Genomic DNA, 27,468 nt, shown 5'->3' on the forward strand with positions numbered 1-27,468 from the left:
TCACAGTGTCACGGGGCAGAACCCAGGCCGGTGCCCTTTCCACTGAGAACCACCATATTAATTTTTAAAGAATGACCATTATTATTATCATCAGTAATAGTAACATTTGTTGGATACTCGCCACATGCCAGGTGCTCTTCTAAACACTTCACATATATTAACATCTGAGACAGGTATGGTGAGCATCCCCATTTCACGGATGGGGAAACCGAGGCATGGAGCATCATGGTCATGGAGCTGAACCTGAACTCGAACAATATTTCATTGAGCTCTGCCCTCAACTCCCATAACGCCTAGCGGGGTGGGGTCAGCAAAGGCGAGCACGGACCTCCAGCTCTGTGCTAGAACCAGGAGCTCAAAGTCGTCTGAGCTGGACTCCAGGAAGGAAGGCAAGAGGACATGGAAAGGACATGAAGGTTGTCACCTTCTCCGGAGGCCAGGCAAGTAACAAGCATGAGGGAAGAAGCCAGGGTGTGAGTCAACAGGTATTGGTGGGACCTGTGGCAAACTGGGGACCAGGAAGCCCAGCCAAGGGCAGAAAATTCCTCATTTCCAAAAATACTGCTGGGCCACCAGCTTTCAACTTCTAGTCTTTGGAGTCCATTGGACCTGAGCTGGGGCCCCGGCTCTGCCGTCTGTTGGCTGTGTGCCTTCACCTGAGTGAGTTAGCTTTGCAGAAACCTCGATTTCCGGTCCACACCCAGCTGTGTGACCCTAGGCAACTGACTTGACGTCCCTGAGCCTTGCTGGCCTCATGTGGAATGAAGATGATAACAGTCGCTACTCCAGAGGGCACGACGATAATTGGATGAGATCATGCAGAGTACATGGTTAGCACGCCGTCTAGGACAGACGCAGCAGATGTGATCGCTAGAGGGAAGCTCACGGCAGAAACAAGGGCGGGACTTTGTCCCCTCTGCCTGTGGGGTCAGCTCCGAGGCCCGGCTCAGAGCAGCCTTCCTGCCTGCTGGGTGGGAGAGAGCTGCCCCAGCAGGAGTTAGAGATGCCAGGAATCTGTGCTGCCCCCATCCCTGCCGCTCTCATCTGCTAAATGGACCTCTGCTCCTTCCCTCCTGCTGTGTTTGCAGGGAAGATGAAAACCCTTTTTTTTAATCACAGGCGTGAACTCCTCAGAAAAACACCAACAGGGAAAACCAGGAACAGAAAGGAGGAAGGTGAGCTGGAGGGGGGCTGTGGTGAACTGATCAGGGATTCACAACTAAGTTCCCATCATTCTTTGCCATTTGGGGGTGTATTGCTAGGATGTCTAATTTTGCTGAAGCAGCCGGAAATCCGAACCTTTATGGGCAATCTCCCGCTTTTTAAACAGTGGCTCGGATTTTATAAAATACCTCTGTGGCTGCTTCATGGACCAGACTCAGCCTCAGGCCATCTTTCACAACTTCTTTCTTGGAGTATAACTTGTTTCAGCGGCCTGTCACGTCTGTGAGAGGTTGATAGGACGCAGAATCCACGGGCCAAGATGGCGGTATCCCTGTGAACCAGAGCTAATGGGATTGCCCCTTTGCCTGTCCCAGTGAAATCATCCTTCTCGGGGCACCTGAGTGGCTCAGTCAGTTGAACTGGTCTGGGCAAGAGCACGTGTGCAATTCTGGCCAGTGAGACCCGAGGGGAGGTCTGACAGGGCGCTTCACTAAAGACCTCTCTCTCTCTTACATAAGGTGTGTGGAGCTGCTGTAGCCATTTTGCCACCATGAGGAAAGCAGCCAACATCTGAGGACAGATGAGGAGAAAGACCCGGGAACCTGGGTGCTCGATCTGGGACTTATTTCACTTAGCATCTAATCTTTCAGTTCCTCAAGTGCTCACTGCTCCACCCACCTCAGGACCCCTGTACATGCTACTCCCTCTATTATCTGCAACACTATTCTTTCTTTCTTCATAAAGTTGCACCTGCTACCCCCTCAGGTCTCAGCTCAAACATCGTCCAACAAAAACAAATCTGGACAAAGATAGGGAGGCACTTAGAAATTAGAAAGAGACTATTGCAGAAGAGATAAGGCTTTTGTCTCAAATCTGTGAGCATCTCAATATGCAGCAGAAAAAGATTTTTCTTTTACAGGATAAAAGGAGGAGGCCAGCAGAGTCTCCAGACGGGCAGCCAGACAGGCAATGGGAAATGACCAGAGGGGTCAGATAGGAGCAGGGTCTTGGCTCTGATCAGAAGGGGGGCACATTCCAGACAAACAGAGTTCACGGGTCTGTAGGCAAAAGAAGCCTGACTAAAGTTTGGTCAAGATAAAGCAGAGCGCAAGAAATGGGCCACCGTGAGCTTGCTCGACATCAGTTCCTCAGAGAAGCCCTCCTTTACCACCTAACTTGGATGCTCGGGCCGGACTGCCTGGATTAAATCCCAGCTCTGCCTAGCCGTGCAATCTTCCATGAGTTCCTTAACCTTTCTGTGCCTCGGTTTCCTCATCTGTAAAACAGTGATAATAAAACGATCTATCTCACAAATTGTCATGGGGATCAAGGGAGTTGAGCAGGTCCCTGGTACACAGTTAGCACTTAATAAACGTTAGCTATTGTGACATGATCTCTGAGCCCCTATTCACTTTCATGCCTGGATCCCCAGTCCTAGGAAAGCAGCTGCCGCATGGGGCGCCTGGGTGGCTTAGTGGGTTGAGTGCCCGACTTCTGCTCAGGTCATGATCTCACGGCTCGAGAGTTCGAGCCCCACATCGGGCTCTGTGCTGACAGCTCAGAGACTGGAGCTTACTTCCGATTCTGTGTCTCCCTCTCTCTCTCTGCTCCTAACCCACTCACATTCTGTCTCTGTCTCTCTCAAAAATAAACAAACATTAATATATATATATATATTAGGGGCACCTGGGTGGCTCAGTCGGTTAAGCATCCGGCTTCAGCTCAGGTCATGATCTCACGGTCCGTGAGTTCGAGCCCCGTGTTAGGCTCTGGGCTGACGGCTCAGAGCCTGGAGCCTGTTTCCCATTCTGTGTCTCCCTCTCTCTCTGCCCCTCCCCCGTTCATGCTCTGTCTCTCTCTGTCTCAAAAATAAATAAACGTTAAAAAAGAAAATTAAAATATATATATATTTTTTTAAAAATGAAAAAAAAATAAGGCTCTTAGTAAATGTTTAAATGAACACCAGCCTGCAAGCAGCTGATAGCATCAGAGGCAGAAGATAAGAGAGCATGAAGCATAGGCCCCGGGAAATCGTTTGCTTTCTCAGGATCTTCCAAAGTTTGCCCCCATATCGAGCGTCTTCTCCAGAGAGCCGCCTCCCTGGCTTCAGCATCTGGGGCCCACAGCAGCTTTTGCCCCTAACAGAGCCTTCACTCACTTTCACTGGGAAGGCCAATGCAGTTCCCCTGACATGCCTCTCCCCTGTAGTTTGAGGCCCCAAGGTGATCATCACCTGGTAGAAAAGGCCGTTTCTCCCACTGAGGTGGCTGGCCTCCCGGTCCCCAGGCCATGAGGGTTTGCCCGCCTGTGTTTCCCGGCCTGGCTGGCTGGGAGGCTGCACTACAGTTTGGGCCCAAGAGGGGTGGCTTTTGTTGACCTGGGTTCTTGGCATCAGTCTCTCCTCTCTTTGTGCTCCTCCCCCCACCCCACCCCCCAAAAACACACAACTAACAACGAAACCAAAACACAAACTCAAAGGGCCTAGGTCAGGAGTCTGCAAACTTTTCCTACAAAGGGCCGGACAATACGTTTTTGGCTTTTCTGGCCATAGTGTCTGTGGCAACTCTGCCTTTGTGGCTCAAAGCGGCCACTGACCCTATGTCACCAAGTGAGCAGGGCTGGGTTCTAACAAATTTTACTTTTGCTAAATAAAAGAAGCCACGTACAAGAGACCACATCACGTATGATTCCATTTATGTGAAATGCCCAGAATGGGTAAATCTCTAGGGACAGAAAAGTGATTAGTGGCGGCCTAGGGCTGGGGTCGGGGGCGAGGGAATGGGTTTGGGGGCTTCTTTTTGGAGTCAGTCAGAAAAAGATTCTAAAATTAGACGGTGGTAGTAGATGTGTACTCTGTAAATTTAATAAGAAGCATTGAATTGTACATTTAAATGGGTGTACTTTTTGGTATGCAAGTTATATCTCAATAAAATTGCTTAAAAGGGGGGCACCTGGGTGGCTCAGTCGGTTAAGTGTCAGACTCCTGATTTTGGCTCGGGTCACGATCTCATGGTTTGTGAGACTGAGCCCCACGTTGGGCTCTGCACTGACAATGGGGAGCCTGCTTGGGATTCTCTCTTGCTCGTTCTCTCTGCCCCTCCCCCACTTTGCACATGGTCTTTCTCTAAATAAATACATAAATAAATAAATGAACTTAAAGCATTTTTTTGTTGTTGAAAAAGAAGAGTACTCCAGTGTCCAGAACAGCATTATTCACAATAGCCAGAAGGTGGAAACAACCCAAGGGTCCATGGACAAATGAATGGGCACAACAAAACGTGGTGTAGACGGATGCAACGGAGAAGTATTCAGCTTTAAAAAGGGAAAGAAATTTCGATGCATGCTTCAACATGGGTGAACCTTAGAAACATGATGCTAAGTGAAATAAGCCAGACACAAAAGGACACATATTGCTTGATTCTACTTAAATAAGATTCCTTAGAAAAGGCAAATTGATAAGAGACACAGAGAGTAGAATACAGGTAACCCCGGACTGGTGAGATGGAATGGGAGTTATTGCTTCCGGGTACAGAGTTTCTGCTTGGGATGCTTTTTAAAGTACTGGAAAGGGACAGTGGTGGTGATGGTCACACAACATTGTGAAGGTCCCTAATGGCTCTGAATTGTACACTTAAAAATCAAAGAATGCTGGGGCGCCTGGGTGGCGCAGTCGGTTGGGCGTCCGACTTCAGCCAGGTCACGATCTCGCGGTCCGTGAGTTCGAGCCCCGCGTCAGGCTCTGGGCTGATGGCTCGGAGCCTGGAGCCTGTTTCCGATTCTGTGTCTCCCTCTCTCTCTGCCCCTCCCCCATTCATGCTCTGTCTCTCTCTGTCCCAAAAATAAATAAACGTTGAAAAAAAAAAAATCAAAGAATGCTATATTTATGTTATGTTTATCTTACCCCGGTTTAAAAAAAAAAAAAAAAACTAAAACAAGAAAAGGAAATGAAACAGTAAACAGAACACTAGAGTGGCCGGTGCACAGAAAGCAAGCAAGGGCGTGGGAAGAGGAGGGCAACGGGGCTGGGGCAATGCAAGACCTCCAAGACGGAGAGAAATGGGCAGATTCCAGAAAGATCCAGGTCCAGGAGAGCCAGGGCCAGGATGCTACACAGACCCTCCAAGGGAGGGGCTGCTGGAAGAGGCCAACGGGCCCCAGTGGCCCACAGAGACACCCCCAGGCCCTCCAGCACCTGGACAGTGTCTGCATACAGTGAGCACTCAATAAATGTTTCTGAATGAAGAGAAGGAACGAACACTTCAGACTCCCTTGTGAAATGCTGGCATTACTTGAGATCTTCATTTCATGGAAAGTGGACTTTCTAAATTGTCTAAAACGTACTTGTATCCTTTCATAGCTGGAAAAACAAAATTCTGTTAAACAAAGAAAGGTGCAGCAGTTGGCTTTACCACCCCTAGGGGTTTCTGGCCCCTTCTGCTCAGAGCCCACCCCTTCTGTGCTCAGCTGGGGTCCCCCAGTGATGGTTTGGACTACTGATTTTATCATTATTGGCTCAGGCACATGCTTTGCTCAACCTTGCCCGGTGGTTCTTAGCTGGGGGTGGGGGGGAGGGGGATAGTGCCTTTCAGGGGACATGTGGCTGTCACAACTGAGGAGTTGTTATAGCAACTAGTGGACAGCACCCAGGAATGTTGCTAAACATCCTGCAGTGTTCAGGACAGCCCCCACAACAAAGCATTATCTGGTTCAAAAGGCCAAGGTTGAGCAAAGCATGTGCCTGAGCCAATGATGATAAAATCAGTAGTCGAAACCATCACTGGGTGCGAGTCTTCTGTTTGAAGGGCACTGTACAGGGTGCCTTCCAGGACTTAGCAGACATAATCCTTGCAGTTGCCCTGAGAGGGAAGGAAGATTATTATATCTGTTTTATAGATAAGGAAACTGCAGTCCGGAGAAGTTAAGTAACTTGCCCCAGGTCACACAGCAGGTATCTGAGTTGGGATTAGAATCTAGGTCTACCTGACTCCAAATCCCATTAAAGGCCCCAAAGGCCCCAGGCTCATCCCCTGAGTTCTCCCTACCAGCAAATGGTCATATCACACTGTGGTTGGGCTAGGATCTCTCTGGCACTTGAAGAAGACAGATTCTAATAATGATCACCAACACGCGTGTATCATCTTCCTCAGGGGTTGGAATCCAGCTATATCACGAATGGACCAGCTCCTGGAGCCCCGGCTGCCAGGGGACATCTCACTACCCCTGGCAGGATTAGTCTCAGTGCTATGGCTCGTTTCCCTGGGTCAGACAGATTTAGGTTCAAATCCTGGCTCTGCCACTGGCTGACCCTGGGCAAATTATTCAACCTTTCTGAACCCCAGCCTCCTCCTCTATAAGGAAGAGATAATAATATCAACTTCATGAGTTTTTCTAAGAATAAGTAAGATCTTAAATACATTCACATAATGTTGCTTAGCTGAGGAACTTGCATAGAACAAGCCCCATGTGTTATGATGCTTTCTCATTACTGTGGTCACCTTCCCCAGCCATGCCCCAAGCCAGGGTGAGAGCACTCTCCTGGGTGCTGACTTCCCCTCCCTCAAGTCCCAGTGTGTCTCCTCCTGAGTGTCAGTGTTGTGGTGGGGGCAGGAATGGCGGTAGGATCAAAAGAGGCCCTGGGAAATGCAATAGCCCCCCAATGTGATTTGCTTGTCCCCCCTTACTTGACAGAGGGGTCTCAGAGCCCTGGGACCCAGAATGCCCCACCCATGGCTTAGGGCAGTATATTCCAGAGTGTGGTCCCTGCAGAACCACCCGCATCTTAGGGCTGCATGCCTAACCTTAGGGCTCCTAGCCCAACCGTGGTTCTAAATGCAAATCCCCCAGACCTCCTGAGTCAAGACTCTGCAGGGAATCTGCATTTTCAACACCGAGGAACACTTGCATTTGAGAACCTCCACTCGAGAGGCTGGCATCTTGTTTCTGGACTCCACCCAATTGCTGACAGGTCTGGGAAGGGCCTTATCACTGCCTTCTCTCTTCTCTCTCAGCAAAAGGAGGCAGGGCCATGGGGCTTCTGGGAGTAAGGCGGTGGGGAGCAGAGGAAGGCAAAGTCCTCATCCCTTGATAAGAAGTCTTTCGCCAAGGATGTTAACTTTGCATGAGGACTAGGCAAGGACATTGTCTTTGGCATTTTTTCATTCTTTCTTTCTTTTTTTTTTTTTTTTTTGAGCTAATTTGTTAACTTAATATCTTTTGAAAAAAATTATTAATTAACCACAAATCGAATGATGCATATTTTAAAAATTCAAATGGTACAGAAACATATAGGGTCAATCTTCCCTCTACCCCATCCCTCCCCTGCCTCAGTAGCCCGTCCCAGAAAACATAATTATGTCACTCTCCCCAATCTTGACTCCTATTACCTTTTATTTTTAAAGTTTTTAAAATTTATGTTAAAACACAGCGTGCACGTGGGGAGGGACAGAGAGAGAGGGAGAGATCCCAAGAAGGCTCTGGGCTGTGTCAGTGCAGAGCCCAACCGGGGAGGGGCGGGGGTGGGGGGGGTAGTGCTCAATCCCAGTAACCGCAAGATCGTGACCTGAGCCGAAATCAAGAGTCTGACACTCAACCGACTGAGCCACCCAGGCGCCCCAACTCCTATAACCATTTTTTTTTTTAATTTTTAAATGTTTGTTTATTTTTGAGAGAGACAGGACAGAGTGTGAGCAGGGGAGGGGCAGAGAGAGAGGGAGACACAGAATCTGAAGCAGGCTCCAGGCTCTGAGCTGTCAGCACACAGCCCAACGCGGGGCTCGAACTCACAGACTGCGAGATCATGACCTGAGCTGAAGTCAGATGCTTAACTGACTGAGCCACTCAGGTGCCCCTATTTCTTTGTTTTTACAAATTTAGAGACACATGTAACCCTTTTCCAAACAAATATGTAAATAAGATAGGATCATCCTGAACATATTATTTCATAGCTTGCTCTTTTTACAATTTAAATTTAAAGTAGTTTCATCCTCTCTATTTTTTTAATTGAAATATGATTGACGTATAATTCCTTGGTATGTTCTAAAATCTCTGCTGATGAAGTGAGAACACCTTAGGCTCTGTGCTCAGATAGATCTGCATGGGAATCCCTGCTCCCCACTTCCTGGCTATCACTTAGGGGGTGCTCAGCCCCTCCAAGCCTGTTTCCTCATCGGCAAGTGGAGATAATTGCTAAAATAAGGGTGACTATAACAGACCCTACTTTATAAAGTTATGTCAAGGCTTAAGGGAACAATGGCTAGCACAGAGCAAAGCTCAACAAATTTTTACTCTTAACATTCTTCTGTGTTCTTATGATCCTAGTTTGCACAAAACTCTATTACTGTACTTCTCGTGAAACTTAAAACAGGGAAAGATGCTAATATGCTTGTTTCCTTCACTATATTGTAAGTTTCTCAAAGGGCAAGAATTACGTCTAACTCAGCCCTGCATTTTCAAGAACGTTCTTGGAGACTGGCCCAGAAGGCACTTGATCAGCTTTGCTCAGCGAATGATTAACACCCTCATAAGCAAGTGCAATGTTCCCAAAGCATAATTAAAGTCTGCTTAGCACACAGTCCTTCATCTCCAAGAACCCCCTCACTCATGGGAGTGTGCCCTCACTCCACTTCTGGACCACAGGCTCTTGTCCCCTGCACCTGCTGACTAGACCAATGTCCTAGGCGCATCACCATGCCTGAATCAGGATCAGAGAGGTACTGGTAGAATTTACAGGGTAGCCATGTTTGGCCTTGTACATATACCCACAGCCCGCAGAGAAAACTGGTCTTCAGAGAAAGAAAATGGAGAAAATTCCAAAGAGAAGCAAACGGGAGACCACGGGATCCCAGAGACAGAGGGAAACAGAGGGAGGATGGCTGCCCTGCATCCAGTGGCTTTAATGACTGTACTTTGAATTCTGGTAAAGCAGGATGCCTGTGAGGCCCTGGGGTCCCACGAAATGTTCCAATGTATGTTTGGTTTTTGCTTAAGCTAGCTCAAAGGTTTTGGTTTCCTGACACCAGCACGAGTTGGGCCAAGGTCACATACACACAGTTTCCCAGCGTGACTCATGGGGCCTGGGGCACAGGATGGCCGCTATTTGAGCTCCTTCCACCACCCTGCGTCCCACCCTCATTGGAAAGTATATCCCATCACACATAAGGCAAGCATTCACTGAGGCTTCTTTCACGGAAGGGAGCCAATCTCCAATGTCCTTAAGAAGGAAGTTTCCATTTCTAGCACTTTATTCTTCTAAATTTAAAAATGTACTTACCAGAGGGGCACCTGGGTGGCTCAGTCAGTGAAGTCAGTCCGACTTCGGCTCAGGTCACGATCTCACAGTCCGTGAGTTCCAGCCCTGCGTCAGGCTCTGCACTGACAGCTCCGAGCCTGGAGCCTGCTTCGGATTCTGTGTGTGTCTCCCTCTCTTCCCCTCCTCTTCTCTCTCTCTCTCTCAAAAATAAATAAACATTAAAAAAAATTTTCTAGTACTTACCAGAATGGAGGGGAGGGAGAAAAAGTGCTCATATCTGAGAGAAGACCATGATTCTACATTAGTGGCCAAAGTCTCGCTCTTGGGGGTGGCAGTGCTTGGGGCTCCACGTCTCCAGCAGAGGCTTATAATTAAGGGCAAGCTGAGGCAAGTCCCTTGCCAATCTGTCACCTCAAATACATCATCTGTCCCTGGGCCCCAGAGAGAGTTTAGCAGAAAAAGGCTCAGAAGTGAGGTCACTTTCCTGGTGGCTGAGGGGCTCAGGTCACATGTGCGCTTTGTCCCTTTCATCCCTCCCACAGGCAGACCTGCAAACACATGCACCACACTTCCTTCCCTTGAGCCCAAACGGTGGCTGCTGTTCCCTTGAACAAGAACCTACGAAATTTCAGTTTCGAAGTTAAACAAAGTTACATACCCCCTTTCTCTTGCTTGGAGCCCTTCCTCCTGGTTTTTCTTTCTTGCGTTTGCTCTTTCTTACTGGGTGGTCCAACATCTAGGCTGGGACCTTGCCTCTCTGGGGGAGAATGGGGTGCAGCTTTCCTGAGTGTTGGCGGCGACTGAGATCTCAGCCCCGGGAGATCTGAGCATAGCTACCTGTCCATCCCCCACCGGCCACTGGCCCAAGGACCACACCTCAACTTGAACGTCTTGAATGCTCTTGGTCAGCTGTGGGAAAGATCAGAAGAGCACTCGCTCGCCCATTTCCTTGGCCCTTTGCTCAAGGTTACAAGTCTCTGGGGTGGCTAGCAGGAAGTTAAGCCCAACTTCTCCCTTGGCATTTGACAAATGGTGAGGCCTCAGTAGGACTTAACAAAAAGATGATACTGGCTGCTTCCTGCTCAGGTAGAAACTCGGGTGTGTCTGTAAGAACTCGGGTCCTGCCGGTCCAGCTCCCTCAACTCCTTTGACCAGCAGAACAGTCTGGAAAGGCTCTGAGGGAAATACAAATAGAACATTATCAGCACCCCAGAAACTCCCCTAGGTTCTCCCATTTCTATCCCTCCCTGCTAGTCAACGGTCACCACGATCGTGATGTGTTATTATCTAACACCATGACTTAGGTTAGTTTTTGGTTTTGTTTTTAATTTATGAACTGAAGATCTTTTTAATAGGACACCAATCCACTCATCTGTTTAAAACACTCTACATGTTAATCCAACGTATACACTCAGTTAAATAAAAGACACCATAACATCAATGAAAAACTCGTACTTCTATATGCAAATTTGATATGAACAACGCTTTTTTACTTTGGCATTTCCACGTAGAATAGCTGTCTTTTAAAAGTTCCATTCTGGGGCGCCTGGGTGGCGCAGTCGGTTAAGCGTCCGACTTCAGCCAGGTCACGATCTCGCGGTCCGGGAGTTCGAGCCCCGCGTCGGGCTCTGGGCTGATGGCTCAGAGCCTGGAGCCTGTTTCCGATTCTGTGTCTCCCGCTCTCTCTGCCCCTCCCCCGTTCATGCTCTGTCTCTCTCGTTCCCCAAAATAAATAAACGTTGAAAAAAAAATTTTTTTAAATAAATAAATAAAAGTTCCATTCTGTCAAGAATAAATAAACATTAAAAGAGAGAGAGAGAGAGAGAGAGAGAAATGAACTCTTTAAAAAAAAAAGAGAATAAAAATAAACGTTCCACTCTGGGGCTGAGGCTTATTTTCCTTTTAATTTACAATGCTCTATAATTTTTCTTTTTTAATGATAGCTTTGCAGAGATACACTTCACGTGCCGTGGAGTTCACCCATTGTTGAATTCGGGGTTGTGTGACCATCGTCAGAACCAGTTGTAAAACATTTTCATTACCCACCCCCCCCCCCCCAAAAATTCAGTATCCATTAGGCTGTTATTCCCCATTTCTCCCCAGCCCGCTCAGCCCTAGAAAACCATTTTCTGTCTCTATGGGTTTGCCTGTTGTGTTCATTTCATAGAAATATAATCCCACAGGTCGCCTGGGTGCCTCAGTTGGTTAAGCGCTGGACTCTTGTTCCAGCTCAGGCTATGATCTCGCAGTTGTGACCTGGAGCCCCGTGTCAGGATCCACGCTGGGCATGGAGACTGCTTAAGATTCTCTCTCTCCCTCTGCCCCTGTCCCCCGCTAACACTCTTAAATAAATAAATAAATAAATAAATAAATAAATAAATAAATAAAATCCTACAATAGGTGGTACTTAGTAACTAGCATATTTCACTTAGCAAGATGTTTTCAGGGTTCATCGGCGGTGAAGCATCTGTCAGTACTCCCCCCCCCCTTTTTTTTAAGTTTACATGCAAATTACTTAGCATCTAGTGCAACAATGATTTCAGAAGTAGATTCCTTAGTGCCCCTGACCCATTTGGCCCATCCCCCCTCCCACAACCCCTCCAGTAACCCTCCAGATTTATGAGTCTCTTCTGTTTTGTCCCCCTCCTCATTTTTATATTACTTTTGTTTCCCTTCCCTTAGGTTCATCTGTTTTGTCTCTTCAAGTCCTCATGTCAGGGAAGTCATACGATTTTTTTCTTTCTCTGACTGACGAATTTCACTTAGCACAATACCCTCCAGTTCCATCCACGTAGTTGCAAATGGCAAGATTTCATTCTTTTTGATTGCCGAGCACTCCCTTTTTTTGAGAGAGAGTGTGTGTGCATGCATGTGCGTGAACAGGGGAGGGGCAGAAGGAGAGGGAGAGAGAGAGAGAGGGAGAAAATCTTAAGCAGGCTCCACCCCCAGCTCTGAGCTGGACACAGGGCTCCATCTCATGACTGTGAGATAGTGACAAGAGTCCAACAGACTCTTAGCCAGTTTAACTAAGTTCAGCTTAACCAACTGAGCCACCCAAGCTCCCCTCTACTCCCTTCTTTCAAGCGACATGCCACTGTACAGATATACCACATTTGTTTACCCATCCATCAGATGACGGACATCTGGGTTGTTTCTATTTCTTTGGCTGCTAACGTCATATGTTAGCTTTGCCAGGTTCTGAACTTTACATGGTGGATATTTTTGTGTCCAGCTTCTTTTGTTCAGTATTCAACTTGTGAGATTGGTGGCACGTAACTGGCTTAGTCAGTAGAGTCAACTCTTGATCTCGGGGTTGTTACGTTTGAGCCCCACGTTGGGCGTAGAGATTACTTAAAAATAAAGTCTTTTAAAAACTGGTGTTAGATTCCTCCCTGTTGTTGCATGTAGCTATGTTTTCTTCATTGTGATTGTCGGGCAGTATTCCTTTGTTTGAATGCACCATCATTCATTTATCCATTCTACCGCTTACAGAGATTTGATCTGTTGTTGGTTTAGGACTGTTACTAATAACACTCCTACCATGCATATTTCTGCGTGTGGTGTTAAAATCGAGGACAGACAGAGATCAGCCTTGACGGTTCCCTGAGCATGACAGAACCAGTTTAGTCATGCAGATGAAACTTAATTTAGCTTATTTTGCACTCACATGACCTGGATTGTGTCTTGCTTCTGCCTCTGGAAGTGATTAGCAAAACTAGCACTGGTTCCCAAGGTCAATACGGGGTAACCACTGAAAATTGTCATGTTGTAACCAATCACCGAGAATAAACAGTCACTGCTTTCTCACTGTCTAAACTGCTTTATGACAATACACCCCAGAGCCTCATTCCATGTTCTGTTCTGACTGCTCTGGTTTACAAGCTGTCTTTTTGCTGTATGCACAATAAATTTTTACTAATTACTACTTCAGTGATTCATTGGTTTTACTTTGGCTATTTTGAACCCTTGACAATGTGTTTTGGTGTACGGGTGCCCAAATTTCTGCTAGGTATGTGCTAGGAATTAAATTTTTTTTTAATGTTTACTTATTTTTGAGAGAGAGAGAGGCAGAGAGTGAGTGAGGGGGCAGGGGGGACAGAGAGAGATACAGAGTGTGAAGCAGGCTCCAAGCTCTGAGCTGTTAGCACAGAGCCCAACCTGGGGCTCGAACTCACCAGCCATGAGATCATGACCTGAACTGAAGTCAGACGCTCAACCGACTAAGTCACCCAGGTGCCCCAGTATGTGCTAGGAATTAAATTGCTAAGTCACAGGGGCACCTGGGTGGCTCAGTCGGTTGAGCGTCTGACTTTAGCTCAGGTCAGGATCTCATGGTTGGTGAGTTCGAGCCCTGTGTCCGGCTCTCGGCTGTCAGAGCAGAGCCTGCTTCAGATCCTCTGTCCCCCTCTCTCTCTGCCCCTCCTCTGCTCATTCTCTCTCTCTCTCAAAAAGAAAAAAAGTAATAAACTTAAAAAAAAGAATGCTGGGTCATAGGGTATATTGTTTGCAATCCACAGGGTATTTGGTTTTTCAAATTTAGTGTGTAACATCACACAGTTTTCCAAAGTGATTGTATCAGTTTACACTCGCAACAGCAGCGTATGAGCGTTTCAATTGCTCACATCTTCCCCCAAGCTTGGTTTTGTCAGTCCTTTTAACTTTATCCATTTTAGTGGGTTTATAGTGGTATCTTATGGTTTTTATCTGTATTTCCCCAATGAACGAATGCAGGTGAGCACCTTCTCACGTGTTCATTGGCTAATTGCATGTCCCTTGTAGGGGAGAAGGCACCTGTTCAAGTCTGACTTAGTTTCATGTTGGGTTGCCTGTCTCTTTTTTTCTTTTTTATTCTGGATCTGAATTCTCTTTAAGAATTTTAAGTGTTACCAAAAAAAAAATAATAATAATTTTAAGTATCACAATAATCTTGTCTCACTCTGTGGCTTGCCTTTTTACTCTCTAAATAATGTTTTTTGATAAAGAGAAGTTCATAACAAAGCAAACAGACAGACAAAACCAGAAACAGACCTCATAAATACAGAGACCAAACTGGTGATTGCCAGAGCAGAGGGTGATGGGGTCGGTGGACAAAACAGGTGAAGGGAATTAAGAGGCTAAATTTCCAGTTATACAATAAATAAGTATAGATGAAAAGTACAGCATAGGGAATATAGTCAATAATACTGTAGTAACTTTGTATGGTGACAGATGGGAACTACATGTTCTGTGGTGAGCACTGCATGATGGGCAGAATTGTCAAATCACTTTGCTATACACCTGAAACTAATATAATATTGCACGTCAACTATGCTTCAACTAAGAAAAAATGACCACAAAAGAAGTTCATAATTTTAATGCAGTTCAATCTATCAATCTTTTCATTTGTGGTTGACATATCCCATGTCTTATTTAAGAGTTCTTTGACTTCTCGGTCTACAAGTCTCTGGAAGTTTTACAGGTGCTCCAGATGAAGGGTTCAAAGAACACCAAAGTAGGCTTTGTGCGGCCGCTGCACACTGCATGGGTCCCCGCAACTGAAGGGAGGAAGGTAGGATCCTGATGCTCCCTGGTCAGCCTGGACACGGAACAGCCGCTTCTTTCCCAGTCCCACCACTAGAGGGCGCGGGTAACTTAAACTCGCCGGGCCCGTCCCCTCCCGCCCCTAGTTACCTTTCCACCAATCATCAAATATTTACACAAAGCGCAGTCCAAGAGAATATAAAAAGTTGCCCAAACCAGTCTCCATGCAAGACTACAACAACAAAACAAACCCAGGACTCATTTCTGTCTTCTTAAATATCTTCAGTGAGGAAAGAAACCTCCACTACCTAATTTGTCTCATTCCTAAACCACTATGTATACTAAAGCCCCTCCTTAAATCTCTTACTCTTCCTTGCATAAACTAGATTCTTTTTTTTTTCTTTTAACTAGATTCTTTCGTTCTATCCCTAATGGAAACAAGGAGCAACTGTTTGGCATCCTCAGGGCAACCACGGTCAGAGATGTTTGTAAATTACCAGGTGGATAGCTATGAGGGGAAGCTTCCGTTCTCATCTCTCTCAAAGATACAATAGTACAAGATTACATTTCACCTCCCTAGCAATTTACAGGTTTCTTTAGTCTCTCTTCAGTTTCTCCAAGTGCCTGTTAAAGTGTAAAATCCAAAAGCGGACTTTGCACTCCACTATTCTATGCCAGAGTTACTTCCTGATTGATTCTTGAATGTTACCCTGTTATTATACTCGAACCATATGCAATCATTCAATAAAATATTTCCTCTTTATCAATTTGATGAAGGATTATATAGTCATTAAAATAACAAACACAGGGACAACGACATAGCAATATAGAATATACTTAACACTTTGTTTCAAAATGTATCCACACTGCCCCTCTGCTTTGATTACTTAAAAAAAAAAATGTTTATGGACAAAGTCTAGAAGGCAACATGAAGATCTAAAAAAATTGATTTGTTTGGTTTGGGGGATTGGTAACAAACTTCTTTTTTGGTTTGTTTTTCATCACTGGCATAATTTTGAGGTCTTTTTAAAACCAGTTAAGGGGCGCCTGGGTGGCGCAGTCGGTTAAGCGTCTGACTTCGGCCAGGTCACGATCTCGCGGTCCGTGAGTTCGAGCCCCGCGTCAGGCTCTGGGCTGATGGCTCGGAGCCTGGAGCCTGTTTCCGATTCTGTGTCTCCCTCTCTCTCTGCCCCTCCCCCGTTCATGCTCTGTCTCTCTCTGTCCCAAAAATAAATAAACGTTGAAAAAAAAAAATAAAACCGGTTAAAATCTTCTATTCACTCAGCAACTTACAGAGTGCTCATCATATGTAAGACCAAGAGCCACGTGATGCGAGGAAGACAAAAGCAGACACAGATCCTGCTTTTCAGAAAAAAAATAGTAGCTAATTCTTATTAAATGCTTACTATAGCCTCACTATTATTGTCGCCCCTATTGTATACGTTAAGACAGTGGGGAACAGGGAGATCAGCTAGTTTACTCAAGGTCACAGAGAGGAAAAGCAGAACCAGAATTTGAACTCAGCCACCCCAAATGTGCAAGATGTTGGGCTTAACCATTATACTACACTCTGTCATGATAGCCTAATAGATAGAGGTAAATGACATTCAATCATTCTTCAAATATTTACTGAGCAACTACCACACATCAGGGCCCAGAATGGTGCTGGGAACACACTGACGAACAAGAAAAGCACAGTCCCTGACCTCATGGACCCACAGTATACAGAAAGTATCACAGGAATTCAGAGGAGAAAAAGAGGGTAGGGGGAAGAACTATCTCCTTACACTCTCTGGGACAAGGTCAGGACTGGATAGATCTTTAAGGTTTCTGCCAACTGAGACTAGTTGCTGTTCAACTTTTACTCAAGTTATCCTCAACCATTCGAATCACTAAGTGCCAAACACCGAGCTAAACTCTGAAAATTCAACTGTAAATAAGCGATGGCCCCTGCCCTCCAGGAGTTTATAGTCTAATGGCACAGAAAGACAAGTAAGAAATTCCAGTACTATGTACTAAAGCCAGAGTGACCATAAGAAGGTACGTAATGAGATAGGCACCATACAAGCTGGGCCCAGACAGCGAGAAAGCGACATCTATACTGAGAAGTATAGTATAACAGGACAAGCTGGAGTTGAAGTATTCAGGCTTGGGGGAACAGCTTATGCAAAGCCCTAGAAATGAGAACCTAGGATTGCAACGACTCTGTGGTTTGTAGAGTTGTGCCAATTAATGCCACGAAATTGCTGAATTATCTCATTGCTCATTCCCAAATTCAGGAAGGGACGTGAGTATGGGCACAACCTAGCACCAAATTCAAACAAACTCTTCACTTGATAACCACAGAGCCCCAGCCTAATTAGACTATCTTAGCCCATCATCAACACTTCACTGCAGGTGTTCATATGCTTCTCTTGCCACTCATCAGTCTATCATCAAGGTCAGCGCTAGACCCCAGAAGAATAAGAGGGCTCCACTTGGCTCCCCAGGGGAGGAATGGGGACAGTGTCTTCCATATCTCTGAATCCCACACCGAATCCAGTTCAGTGCTTTGTGAGCACAAGAGGGACCATTGTTCTCTGTTCTACTAAACAGAACCAAAAGAAAAATTCATCTCATGGCATAATTACTCTCAATCCACATCCTCCACACTGCCAATCCCTACTCTCAATCCCTCCACTGCTGCACATCAGGGCACTCCTCCTCCCTCCTTAGAGTCTGTCACTTGCAAATGCCAAAGAGCTCCACAAAGAGAAAAGTAGAGCTTTGTGGATAAAAGGAGAAGCTTCGGATTCAGAATAATCTGGGTGGGATCCTTTTATTAGCTTTATGATACAAGCAAGTGACTCCACTGTGGCAGCCTCAGATTTCTCTGCCTCTAAATTGAGAATAATAGCAGCTCATTCACTGAGGTCTGTTGAGTGAACACAACCGGGCTGCGTTAAGAATAGTGAATGAGATAGTCTATGTAAGGATATTATCACGTTGCTTGGTATATAAAATGGACTCAATAAATGGTCGCTGTAGTAGAATGTTGCAGATGATGTAACAGAGCTAGAAGCAGATGATGCTGGTTAAGTCACTGGCTGGAGTCATAGCAATTCCCCACCAGCCCAGACCGCTTCCAGCGGCAGGTTTAGAACAGGACGCATGTGAGAAATCCGCTGGGCCTCGAGACTCCTTCCACGCCCAGACCTCTGCAGGGATCTCCAGCCTGCGTCACCAGCCCAGCCCGCCACCTCCAAAGCGCCCGACCGACACATGGTGGGAACGTGAGGGGGCGGTGCCGGACTCGGCGTCGCTGGGCCAATCGCCCGGCGGGAGGCGCCCAACCAATGGCAGAGGGACTCTAGGGCCTCGGGGGGCGGGGCCACGGTGAGGAGCGGCGACGTCATAGGTCACTGGGCGGGCCGGAGGTGGGGCCCGCGGCGCCGACGGGGGCGGGGCGGCGGAGGCCTGAGCAGTCTGAGCAGTGATGGCGGCGGCTGTGGTGACGGCGGCGGCGGCGGCCCCGGCGCCGGCAGCCGGAGCGGATGGCGCCTCCTCAGTGCACTGGTTCCGCAAAGGGCTGCGGCTCCACGACAACCCCGCGCTGCTGGCGGCCGTGCGCGGGGCGCGCTGCGTACGCTGCGTTTACATCCTGGACCCTTGGTTCGCGGCCTCCTCCTCAGTAGGCATCAATCGTTGGAGGTAAGGGGGTCCAGAGCCGGGTCGCGGGGCCCGGGGGGGCAGCGGCCTGGCTCCGAGGGCGCCCGCGAACAGCCCGGGTCGCCTCCGCCCCACAGACAGGGAGGCTCAGCCCCTCAGTCCCCACGGCCGGAAGACCCCGGCCTGCGGGAGGTGGGACAGGGAGACGGAACCGGGTTTCCAGAAGGGAGAAGGCAGGGCCGGGCAAGCAATTCGTCATCTCAGTAATGGCCTGGGTGGGCCAGGGCTCGACCTCTGACGGCCGCGTTCGCACTGTGTGTTAGCCCCTTTGGCGCCCCACAGCATTCCTGCGGGACAGAGATCGTGCTCTCTCTCCGTTGATCAGGGACTCCTGAGGCCTAGAGACACAAGTTGGCCTGCCCGAAGACTTGGCAGCCAGGGAGTGGCAGAGCAGGGACTCCTGGTCTAGGGCTCTTAGGGGTGTGCTCTGGGAGGGGAAGAAAGGAGATACTGTGATGTGAGGGCAAGGACGGGTTTCTGAGTCCTAGTGCACCAGGTGCTCTGGCCTTCTTCAAGTAAAGAGCCCATTGCTGGGCTCCTGAAGGTCATCTCTAAGCTGGCTTGCTTGAATTCCCTCCACCAAAACCTTCCTGCCTCTGGAGGTGTCTAGAGACTCTGGCTTAACATTAGATAAGGCAGGTGCAGTCTACCCTTTATGATAAAAACACCAAGAGCTTGTCCAGGTAGAGGCACTTTGTGTCCTGAGCTAGAGAGCAATACTTAAACCCATTTTGGAGAATTCCCTCAGCTGCTAGCTGTGAGCTTGCTAGGATTTAAAAGAAAGAAAGAAAGAAAGAAAGGAAGGGAGGGAGGGAGGAAGGAAGGAAGGAAGAAAGAGGGAGGGAGGGAAGAAGGAAGGAAGGAAAGAAGGAAGGAAGGAAGGAAGGAAGGAAGGAAGGAAGGAAGGAAGGAAGGAAAGAAAGAGGAACCAAACAAAGTGTCACTTGCTTCCTCCTCTTCTCATGAGATTGATTTTAAAGGACAGTTGAGCCTCTATACATTAGATTTTTATCCACTGATGCGCTGAGGGTTAGGGAGCAGGATAGCTGTGATATCAAGGAGACCCCTCTTTGATGATTCCCAGGAAAATGCAGTCGACAGAATCATAATTAACAGATAGGTAGCTGATGTCTTTTCTCTGTAACCAGGGTTTAAAACCAAGCGGTTTGGAGACATCGTGTACCCATCTCTCTTTAAAACACCCTGCAGCTGTCCCTTGGTTTGTTTGCGTTGCTCTGGGGAATGTTTGCCTGTGGCCTTGTTGCAACGGGTGGGCAGTGTTATCCCCAAGATACAGTGGCTGTCAGCTCACCATTCTTTTCCTCTCCAAGGCATGTGCCCTGCTAGGAGAGTGAGTGCCCCTAGCAGTGGGTCTATTAAATGCCCCCTCCTGCCCCATTTATGTAGAGAGAACAACTAAAGATAGTCCTGTGGAGAGCCTGCCCACACAGTTTTCAGGGCTGTTCTATTGCTCTGCCTCTGCTCCAGTTTCTATAGATAGGAGGTTGGGTTTGACAAACATCCTCAAATGACCGTCCCTGGTATGGACGTTAAACAAGGCCTCAGACTTTGCCCCTCTCCTTATGGCAGTGTGCCGATTAGAGCATAGTAAATACGGTCTGACCGCCTGCTGTTGCATGGTCATGAAAGAGGTTTTGTTTTGTTTCGTTTCGTTTTGCCGGATATTGGGGGACATCGCATAAGACTGCTGACACGTATGTGGTAGTGGAGATTAAAACTCAACACCAAAACCGCTGCTGCTGTTTAAACGCAGGTTTGCTAGGATCTAGGTGTGTATGGATTTTTGTGGGTCACTCTTTTGTGATTGTGCTTTTGAACAAGTGAAGGAGAAGAGGAACGTGGCAGCTCGCATGCCCGAGTTAAATCCTGAGGTCAAAGGCCATGTAGGCATGTAGATATTAATCGAACAGTGATTTAATGAGAGCCTAAAATCTGCCAGGTGCCGCTCTGGGTGCTGCTGGGACATAGTAATGAACAAGCCGTTGTGGTGTCCAGAGCTTCTGGAGCCTACATTTTAGTGAAGGAGGACAAGTAAACAATCGTGATTCAGGAGAACTGAATGCCACGAAATAAATAAAATAGGGGGACGGACCAGAGCAGCATCTGTCTTGCTGAACATGGGAATCACTAAAAGATCTTTGAGAGATGCCTGGACTTCCTTCTCCCCCAATTCTGATTTAATGGTTCTGGGTTACGGCCTGGGCATCAGGGTTTTTAAAGCTCTCATGTGCAGTGAAGCCTGAGAACCACAGGCTCAAGCCCGACAGCTTGGGAGATGTGTTGCAGTGCATTGGCAGGGAGGCTAATTAGCTTTGGCATTCAGAAGGAAGAGGTGAAAAAACACAAGACAGATCGAATACGATAACTGCTCCTGGACCTGGAAGCAGTCGCACTGCTGCCACCCCCATCGTCCACTTTGCTCCCGTGGTCAGATCCAGGGCAGAGCTGTGGGACTGTTTTACACGCTCAGTTGGGGGTTGGGAGAGTGATGGAGCCAGCCGTACCTCTGCATAACTTCAATATGTGTAATCTTCCAGCGGCGTTTCTAGCTCTGGGAGTCGTCTGGGAGAACTGTGCTGCAGCATAACATCCAGGCTCTGCAGATACTTCAGTTGCTGCCTCAGAGAAGCCTCCCGAGAAAGGGTGGGCCGTGGGCCATCTGCAAGAGGTGGGGGGAATCGAGATCTGAGATTCTGTTCTCTTCCTGCACTTCCTACACTTACTCCCGCATAGCATTTTCGGCAGATGAATCAGATTAAAATAACCATGAATGGCACTTTCTAAGAGTAAAACAGGACAGAGAAAGGCAACCAAGAAATCTGTATATTTATTAGCATAGCAGAAGGGCTAGCATACTCCTTGCCTTGGTGGTAGTGGGAAGTTGATGGGCTAATTGTAGCTCAATAAGCCTCAGGACTTTTTTTTCGTCAAGTGCTAGTTGGCTTAATCCTTTGCCATTTTCCCCAGCCCTGCCTTCCCCAAATTTGCTTCATTTGGAAGGAGGTTCTGCAGTGAGGACCACCCAAAAAAAGGGGGGGGGCGTGGTAATCAGCTTCTGGATTTAAAAATGGGTATTGCCTTCCTCTTGCTCCTGCAACTTAGATCGGGTGTTGGCAACAATTCACTAAAACCTTTATTTAAATCATTTTCTCCCTAGCTCTGTGCTGCAGGTGCATTCAGGAGCTTCTGGGACAGGGGGAGTTGGTAGAAATATGATATAAGCCTGTATAGTTCAGAATTAATAAGTGAGGTGAACTGGAACCTCCCCAGCATGCCTGATGAGAACAAGTGTGTCTCATCCCAGTGCTGGGAGCTAATCACTGTGAGACTGTCGATTTAGCGGGTTCTTCCCTGGAACTCGGTCAGCAAGCAGGGGATTGAGCATTGTAGTCTACTGGGGGAGAAATGTGAGTTTCTCTGAGCTCTTCACACTGGTATCCAAGCGAGTCACATTACTGTTCTGCTGCTGAGGAAATGTTTTCATTTGCCGGAAAGGGGATAAAAACCTTCATCTTTCTCTCAGATAAAAATATATTTATTCTTTCCTAGTTTCAGAGTGATGGTGAGAGATCAATCCCTGCTATGGATTGTGGATTTAGGTTATCCTTTTCCATGGGACTTACACTCTCTGACTTAGGATAAATTAATTTCTATTAATATCCTAGGTAGTCAGTCTGGGCAGGCCTATGATATCATCATGTAGTTAGATAACCTTGGCTTGAAGCAGAGCAATTTGGTCAAGGGCAATCTGGACCCAAAAAAGAGTTCACTGTCATCCTCCCTCCTCCTATTAACAACAAATAAAATATTCCTCAACACAGAATCTTCCATCTCTGGGGAAGGTCTTCTCTAAAAATCCGCCTGTCTTATTCTAAAACTCTAGCCCCATGGAGTCCCTGAATTACAGAGTCCTTTCTGTATTTTTGGAAGTCCCTGTTTGGCCTTCTCCAGTTCTGTCTGCCTCTAGCTCCAGAGCACTTACGTAATATAATTCAGTTGCACGTGTTGTCTAATCCTAAGGGTGAGCTTTAACTGCTCACATAGGACCGTGTGCTCTAAATTTCGGCCATGTGAGCTCAGCTTAGAGCTGCCAAGGGTGAGCTGCCAGCCCCAAACACTGGTATCTCCAGTGCACAGGCCAGTGTTCTTTAGAGTCCACCCTTATTGGAGTAAAGAGAAACTGGCCATGTGGAGAGGAGGGCTCTAAAGGAGGGCAAAAGGCCCAAAATTCTCTCCAGTGAAAGAATGCACACACCGGCCCCAGTGAACCTTTGCCCAGTAGCAGTGCAGCTCCCTGTTTCTTTGGTGTTATGCAAAGCTGTCACCTGGCAGGTGAGGTGAGCCACCATAGCAGTGGCTTCTCTTTCTCTGGCTGCCTGGAGGCTGGGGCTCCAGGAGGCCTGTTGCCTCTTATGGGGACCATCCTGTAAACCTCCTTCCTGGAGAAGCCCTGTAGGGCTGGACTCAGGGGGGAAGTTGGAAGTAACAAAGCATATCAATGCATGTTATATACAAAACATGTTACAAAGTAACAAAGCAAAGAAGAGGCAGAAACCAGGATCTCAGAGAAAGTTTAGTAGAAACAAATTAGAAGCAAAGAAAGGCAACTTGGAAACAGAAGCTAGAAGTGAAGTTCAGCTTTCTAGAACAGTGCTTGTGAAACTTTAGTGTGCAAAGGAATCACCAGGGGCTCTTGCTAAAATGCAGATTCTGATCCTGGAGGTCTGTCTGGGATTCTGCATTTCATCAAGCTTCTGGGAGATTCACAGCCATTGATCCTCAGAGGAGCAAGGATCTGGTAGCAAAGTTGTTGGCTGTGGTTCTCCTTGGTGGCTGCGTCTTGAACAGCACAGCCTCAGCACTCACATCGTAAGTCCTGGTCAAGAAGCAGTGGAGCCTGGCGGCCTGGTTTGAATTCTGGCCACTCTGTGCCTCGGTTTCCTCATCTATAAAATGGGAATAATGTTTCCTCATCTATAAAGTGGGAATAATGATAGTGTCTACCTCATAGGTCAGTTTGAGAGTTAAATGAGATAATGTGTGTAAAATAAGTAGACTGGTGCTGGGTTCGTTGTAAATGCTCATCAAATGTTAGTTGTTGCTGTTATCATTATTATCATTTGGTTGCTGAGTTCAGAACTGGGCCTTCTGCTTCCTGCTTCAGCTGTAGACATCTCATGTCAAAGAAGAAAAGGGTTCTCGTGGGGTTATGTTACTTGAGAGCCGCTGCAAGGAATCTCTCCTTTCAGTAAATGAGGTCTGGAAATAAAGTTCTGTGGAAACAGCTGGAAGCTAGCTTTCGTGTGCATGTCAGCCTTATTTATAGCTTCAGATTGAAAGCCTGTGCAGCCTGGGGGACTGTGAGGGAGGAGGCCACCGAAGTGCATGGCAGGGACATTCCTGGGAGCCGCAGATGAAGGACCTTCTACCCTGAGGTTGTGGAATTTAGGTCTCCAGTCACCTGCAGCATTCTCGCTGGCAGGGCCCAGGTTTCAGGTGGCATGAGGCTATTTACATGGGTCTCTCCTATTTTCCTCTTGAGAGGAATGGTGCAGCCTGGGAGGAGGCCGACACAAGTGCGTCACTCCCGGCTTAGCTTTCCTTTTTTAAGGGCGTCAGTTTTTCAAAAACAGAAATTCACAGAGGCGGAGCTTTGGGTTTGCATGAAGCAACAGTCTCCATTCCCATTGCCTTGGAGAGCCTCTGCTGGCTGGCATGATGCTTTGGGCTGAGCCCAGGACTCTGCTCATGCTGGAATGTGGGTCTGTGGCATTCGCTGCCATGGGAGTGTCATGTCGCAGACGTCAGACTCAGCAATGGGGACTGGTTCTAGTTGGCAGCCTGGGAACGGTGGCTGCTTCTCTAAGTCTGCAGTCGTCAGGGGATGTGATGTGTGCTGCGGAAGAGGCACAGGGTTTCGTTGCGTTCAAAAAAAAAACCTAGTGATTTCCGTCATTGACAGAGATGGGTGGGAGATACCAAAATATAGATAGCAGTGGTATCTGCGAACCAGGCTGACCTGTCAGGGCTTAGTTCCTGAGGAAGATCAGAGTGTCAGTGCGTTGCCTATAGTCAGGTTTGTGTTTGTCAGAGAGATTCCGAACACATGAGGTCTGGCAGCATCTCAGCCCCTGGACGAGTGTCGGGCGTGTCACTAAAAGGCTTTAGAAATGGGGCACAGGTTCCTATCCCAGCCTTGTCACTTAACGATTATGATCTTAAGCAAATTAATTATCTTCTCAGTGTCTCATTTTCCTCATCTATAAAATGAAGATATTTCCCTTCAAAATGTATTGAGAGAATTAAAAAGAAAACACATCAAAAAGCATAACAGATATATAATAACACAATCACATTGTTTGTCTCTGTGGAGGGGAATTAAATCCCTCATGGACAAAGGGGAGACTTTTTACCATGTGAACTTTTTACAACTTGAATTTTGAATTACATAGTTATCTTTAAAATGTTGATTTCGGGGCGCCTGGGTGGCGCAGTCGGTTAAGCGTCCGACTTCAGCCAGGTCACGATCTCGCGGTCCGTGAGTTCGAGCCCCGCGTCAGGCTCTGGGCTGATGGCTCAGAGCCTGGAGCCTGTTTCCGATTCTGTGTCTCCCTCTCTCTCTGCCCCTCCCCCGTTCATGCTCTGTCTCTCTCTGTCCCAAAAATAAATAAACGTTGAAAAAAAAAATTTAAAATGTTGATTTCATTTAATTTAAAAATAAAACACATGTCAGGGGTGCCTGGCTGGCATGCGACTCTTGATCTTGGGGTTGTGAGTTCAAGCCCCATGTTGGGCATAGAGATTACTAAATAAATTAAATAAACTTAAAAAAAAAAAGTCATAAAAAGGTATTGATAGATTTCTCAGAAAGGTGGTTGTGCCTAACCGAACAGTAAATGAATGTTTGCGGTCACATCATAATAATAAATAGAACACCGAAGGCACTCAGCAAATGCTTTTTCCTTCCCCGTGGTGATCCAGCTCTCAAGACTAGGTCTCTTGAGTATCTGGGATCCCCACCCCCAAAAGCATGTGAGGGTATCCTATAGAGAAGTACCTTCTAAGGCCTTCTGTCTCTTAGGGTGAGAATCTGGCAGCTGGAGGCCTGGAGAATGAACCACCTGCCAAACAAAACCCTGAGAACTGGGGACCCGCCCAGGCTGTGGGCATGCGGAGGTAGACAGGTGCAGCCCAGAGCGTGAATGCACAAGGCAGGGGTCCGATGGGCTCGGGGAGGTAGGGTTTGCCAGGGCTCTCGCAGTCTTGTTCCTCTCTGGTAAGACCTCAGGCTTCCACACAATATTGCCCTTATTTTTCAGATGGCTTTCTCCCCTGTTCTCCCTTTTGATTTTCACAGCAGCCTTACAATGGGTGAATATTCATACACAGGGCCCGAGGCTGCAAGGGAATAAGTGACTTCCCTCAGATCCACAGAGAACCAGCCCGAGGAGGAGCAGCTCACATCTGTCCCAGGCTTTCTATAAGCCAGGCACTGCACTAAATGTTTTTCACGCATTATTTGATTTTCTTTTCATAGCAATTTTAGGAGCTCGGTACCGACATCAGCTCCATGTTCCAGATTAGAAGAAAAAAGCTAAACAGGTTAAGTAATGGCTGGAGTAGTGCCCGGGTCTCTCTGGTCCTGGTACTAACGATGCTACTTGTTCAGCATAGTGTAAGCTTCCCCCTGCTTTGTTAGGAAAAAGAATGCCTCTTCATTATGTCACCTCTAAAAGGCCTGTGTGGGTTCTGCAGGTTCCTACTTCAGTCTCTGGAAGATTTGGATACAAGTCTGAGGAAACTGAACTCTCGCCTGTTTGTAGTCCGGGGACAGCCCGCTGACGTGTTCCCAAGGCTATTCAAGGTACGTGTGCAGAGTCCTAGAGAAGACGGTGAGATTCTGTTCTCCAGAGTGTCCCCGCAGACTAAATGAGGTGATGTTCTGACTGAGAGAATGGAACTGGTCAGCGTGCTCTGACTGCTGCCTCTAGGGAAGTTGGGAGCAAAGCCAATCCGCTTGCCGACAGAATGGAAACTGTGTTAAAGGAAAAATTCTGTGAAACCACTGTCTTGTTGGAAAGTTCCCAGCTCAATCCAGACAAGGGATGTGGCGAGTTATTCCACCCCGGATGCCACTGGCTTCCTTAGATGTTTTCTTGGCTCAAGCCAGCAAGATTTATTAGGGCTCTTCCTATGCCAGGAGTTTGAAGACAAGTTTTCCTTTTTATTTAGCACAGGGTGTTTCCTGTCTTGCTATGTTCTTGTTGGGAACAAAATCAGCCCTTTTGAGGGAGCTCCCTGCCTCCCCTGGGGCAAATGATTGATACAAATCTTCACTTGGGTACCATGTAGGCCTCTGTCTGCTCAGGTAGCCAGTCCACTTGCCCCCACCCCCAGCCCCTTTCTTTTTAAAGCACATTTCAAGGTCCAAACAGAGGCAAATGTACTCACGGACAGAGAGCTCTGGGACAGTCTGTCCTCATCCACAGCAGTGCAGGATTGTTTTTATGCCCCTTTCCACCCCAGCTCCCTTCCCTACTCTTCCTGGGGGGAAAGACCAGAGAAGAGGTCTCATGTCAAGACAAGCAGCTTACTAAATACCTTCTCGTTCACTTCACCTCCCCACATCCCACGCTCGTACACACACAAATCACATAGTGCTGAAAACAGCCAGCGTTCATTGAGGGCAGACTATGAGTCAAACAGCATTCTAAGTGTTTTACGTGTATTAATTCACATAGCCGCCTAAGAGTATCTGCTGCTGTCCCTGTTCTATAGATGAGGGAACAATAACTTCATGGTCATGC

General features: G+C 47.3%; 1 protein-coding gene across 2 annotated transcripts in view; it reads left to right on the plus strand.

The window, feature by feature from the left end:
• The first annotated feature begins 18,407 nt into the window (after nucleotides 1-18,407).
• The window catches only part of CRY2 (cryptochrome circadian regulator 2), a 33,528-nt gene continuing 24,467 nt past the window's right edge, over nucleotides 18,408-27,468 (plus strand). For both annotated transcript variants that reach the window (XM_030332035.1, XM_030332036.1), the window contains exons 1-2: nucleotides 18,408-18,622; nucleotides 26,417-26,525. In XM_030332035.1, the coding sequence (XP_030187895.1) occupies nucleotides 18,408-18,622; nucleotides 26,417-26,525 (324 nt within the window). The remainder of the gene's footprint in view (nucleotides 18,623-26,416; nucleotides 26,526-27,468) is intronic.

The sequence above is a fragment of the Lynx canadensis genome, chromosome D1 (genome assembly GCF_007474595.2).
Source record: "Lynx canadensis isolate LIC74 chromosome D1, mLynCan4.pri.v2, whole genome shotgun sequence".
Lineage (NCBI taxonomy): Eukaryota > Metazoa > Chordata > Mammalia > Carnivora > Felidae > Lynx > Lynx canadensis.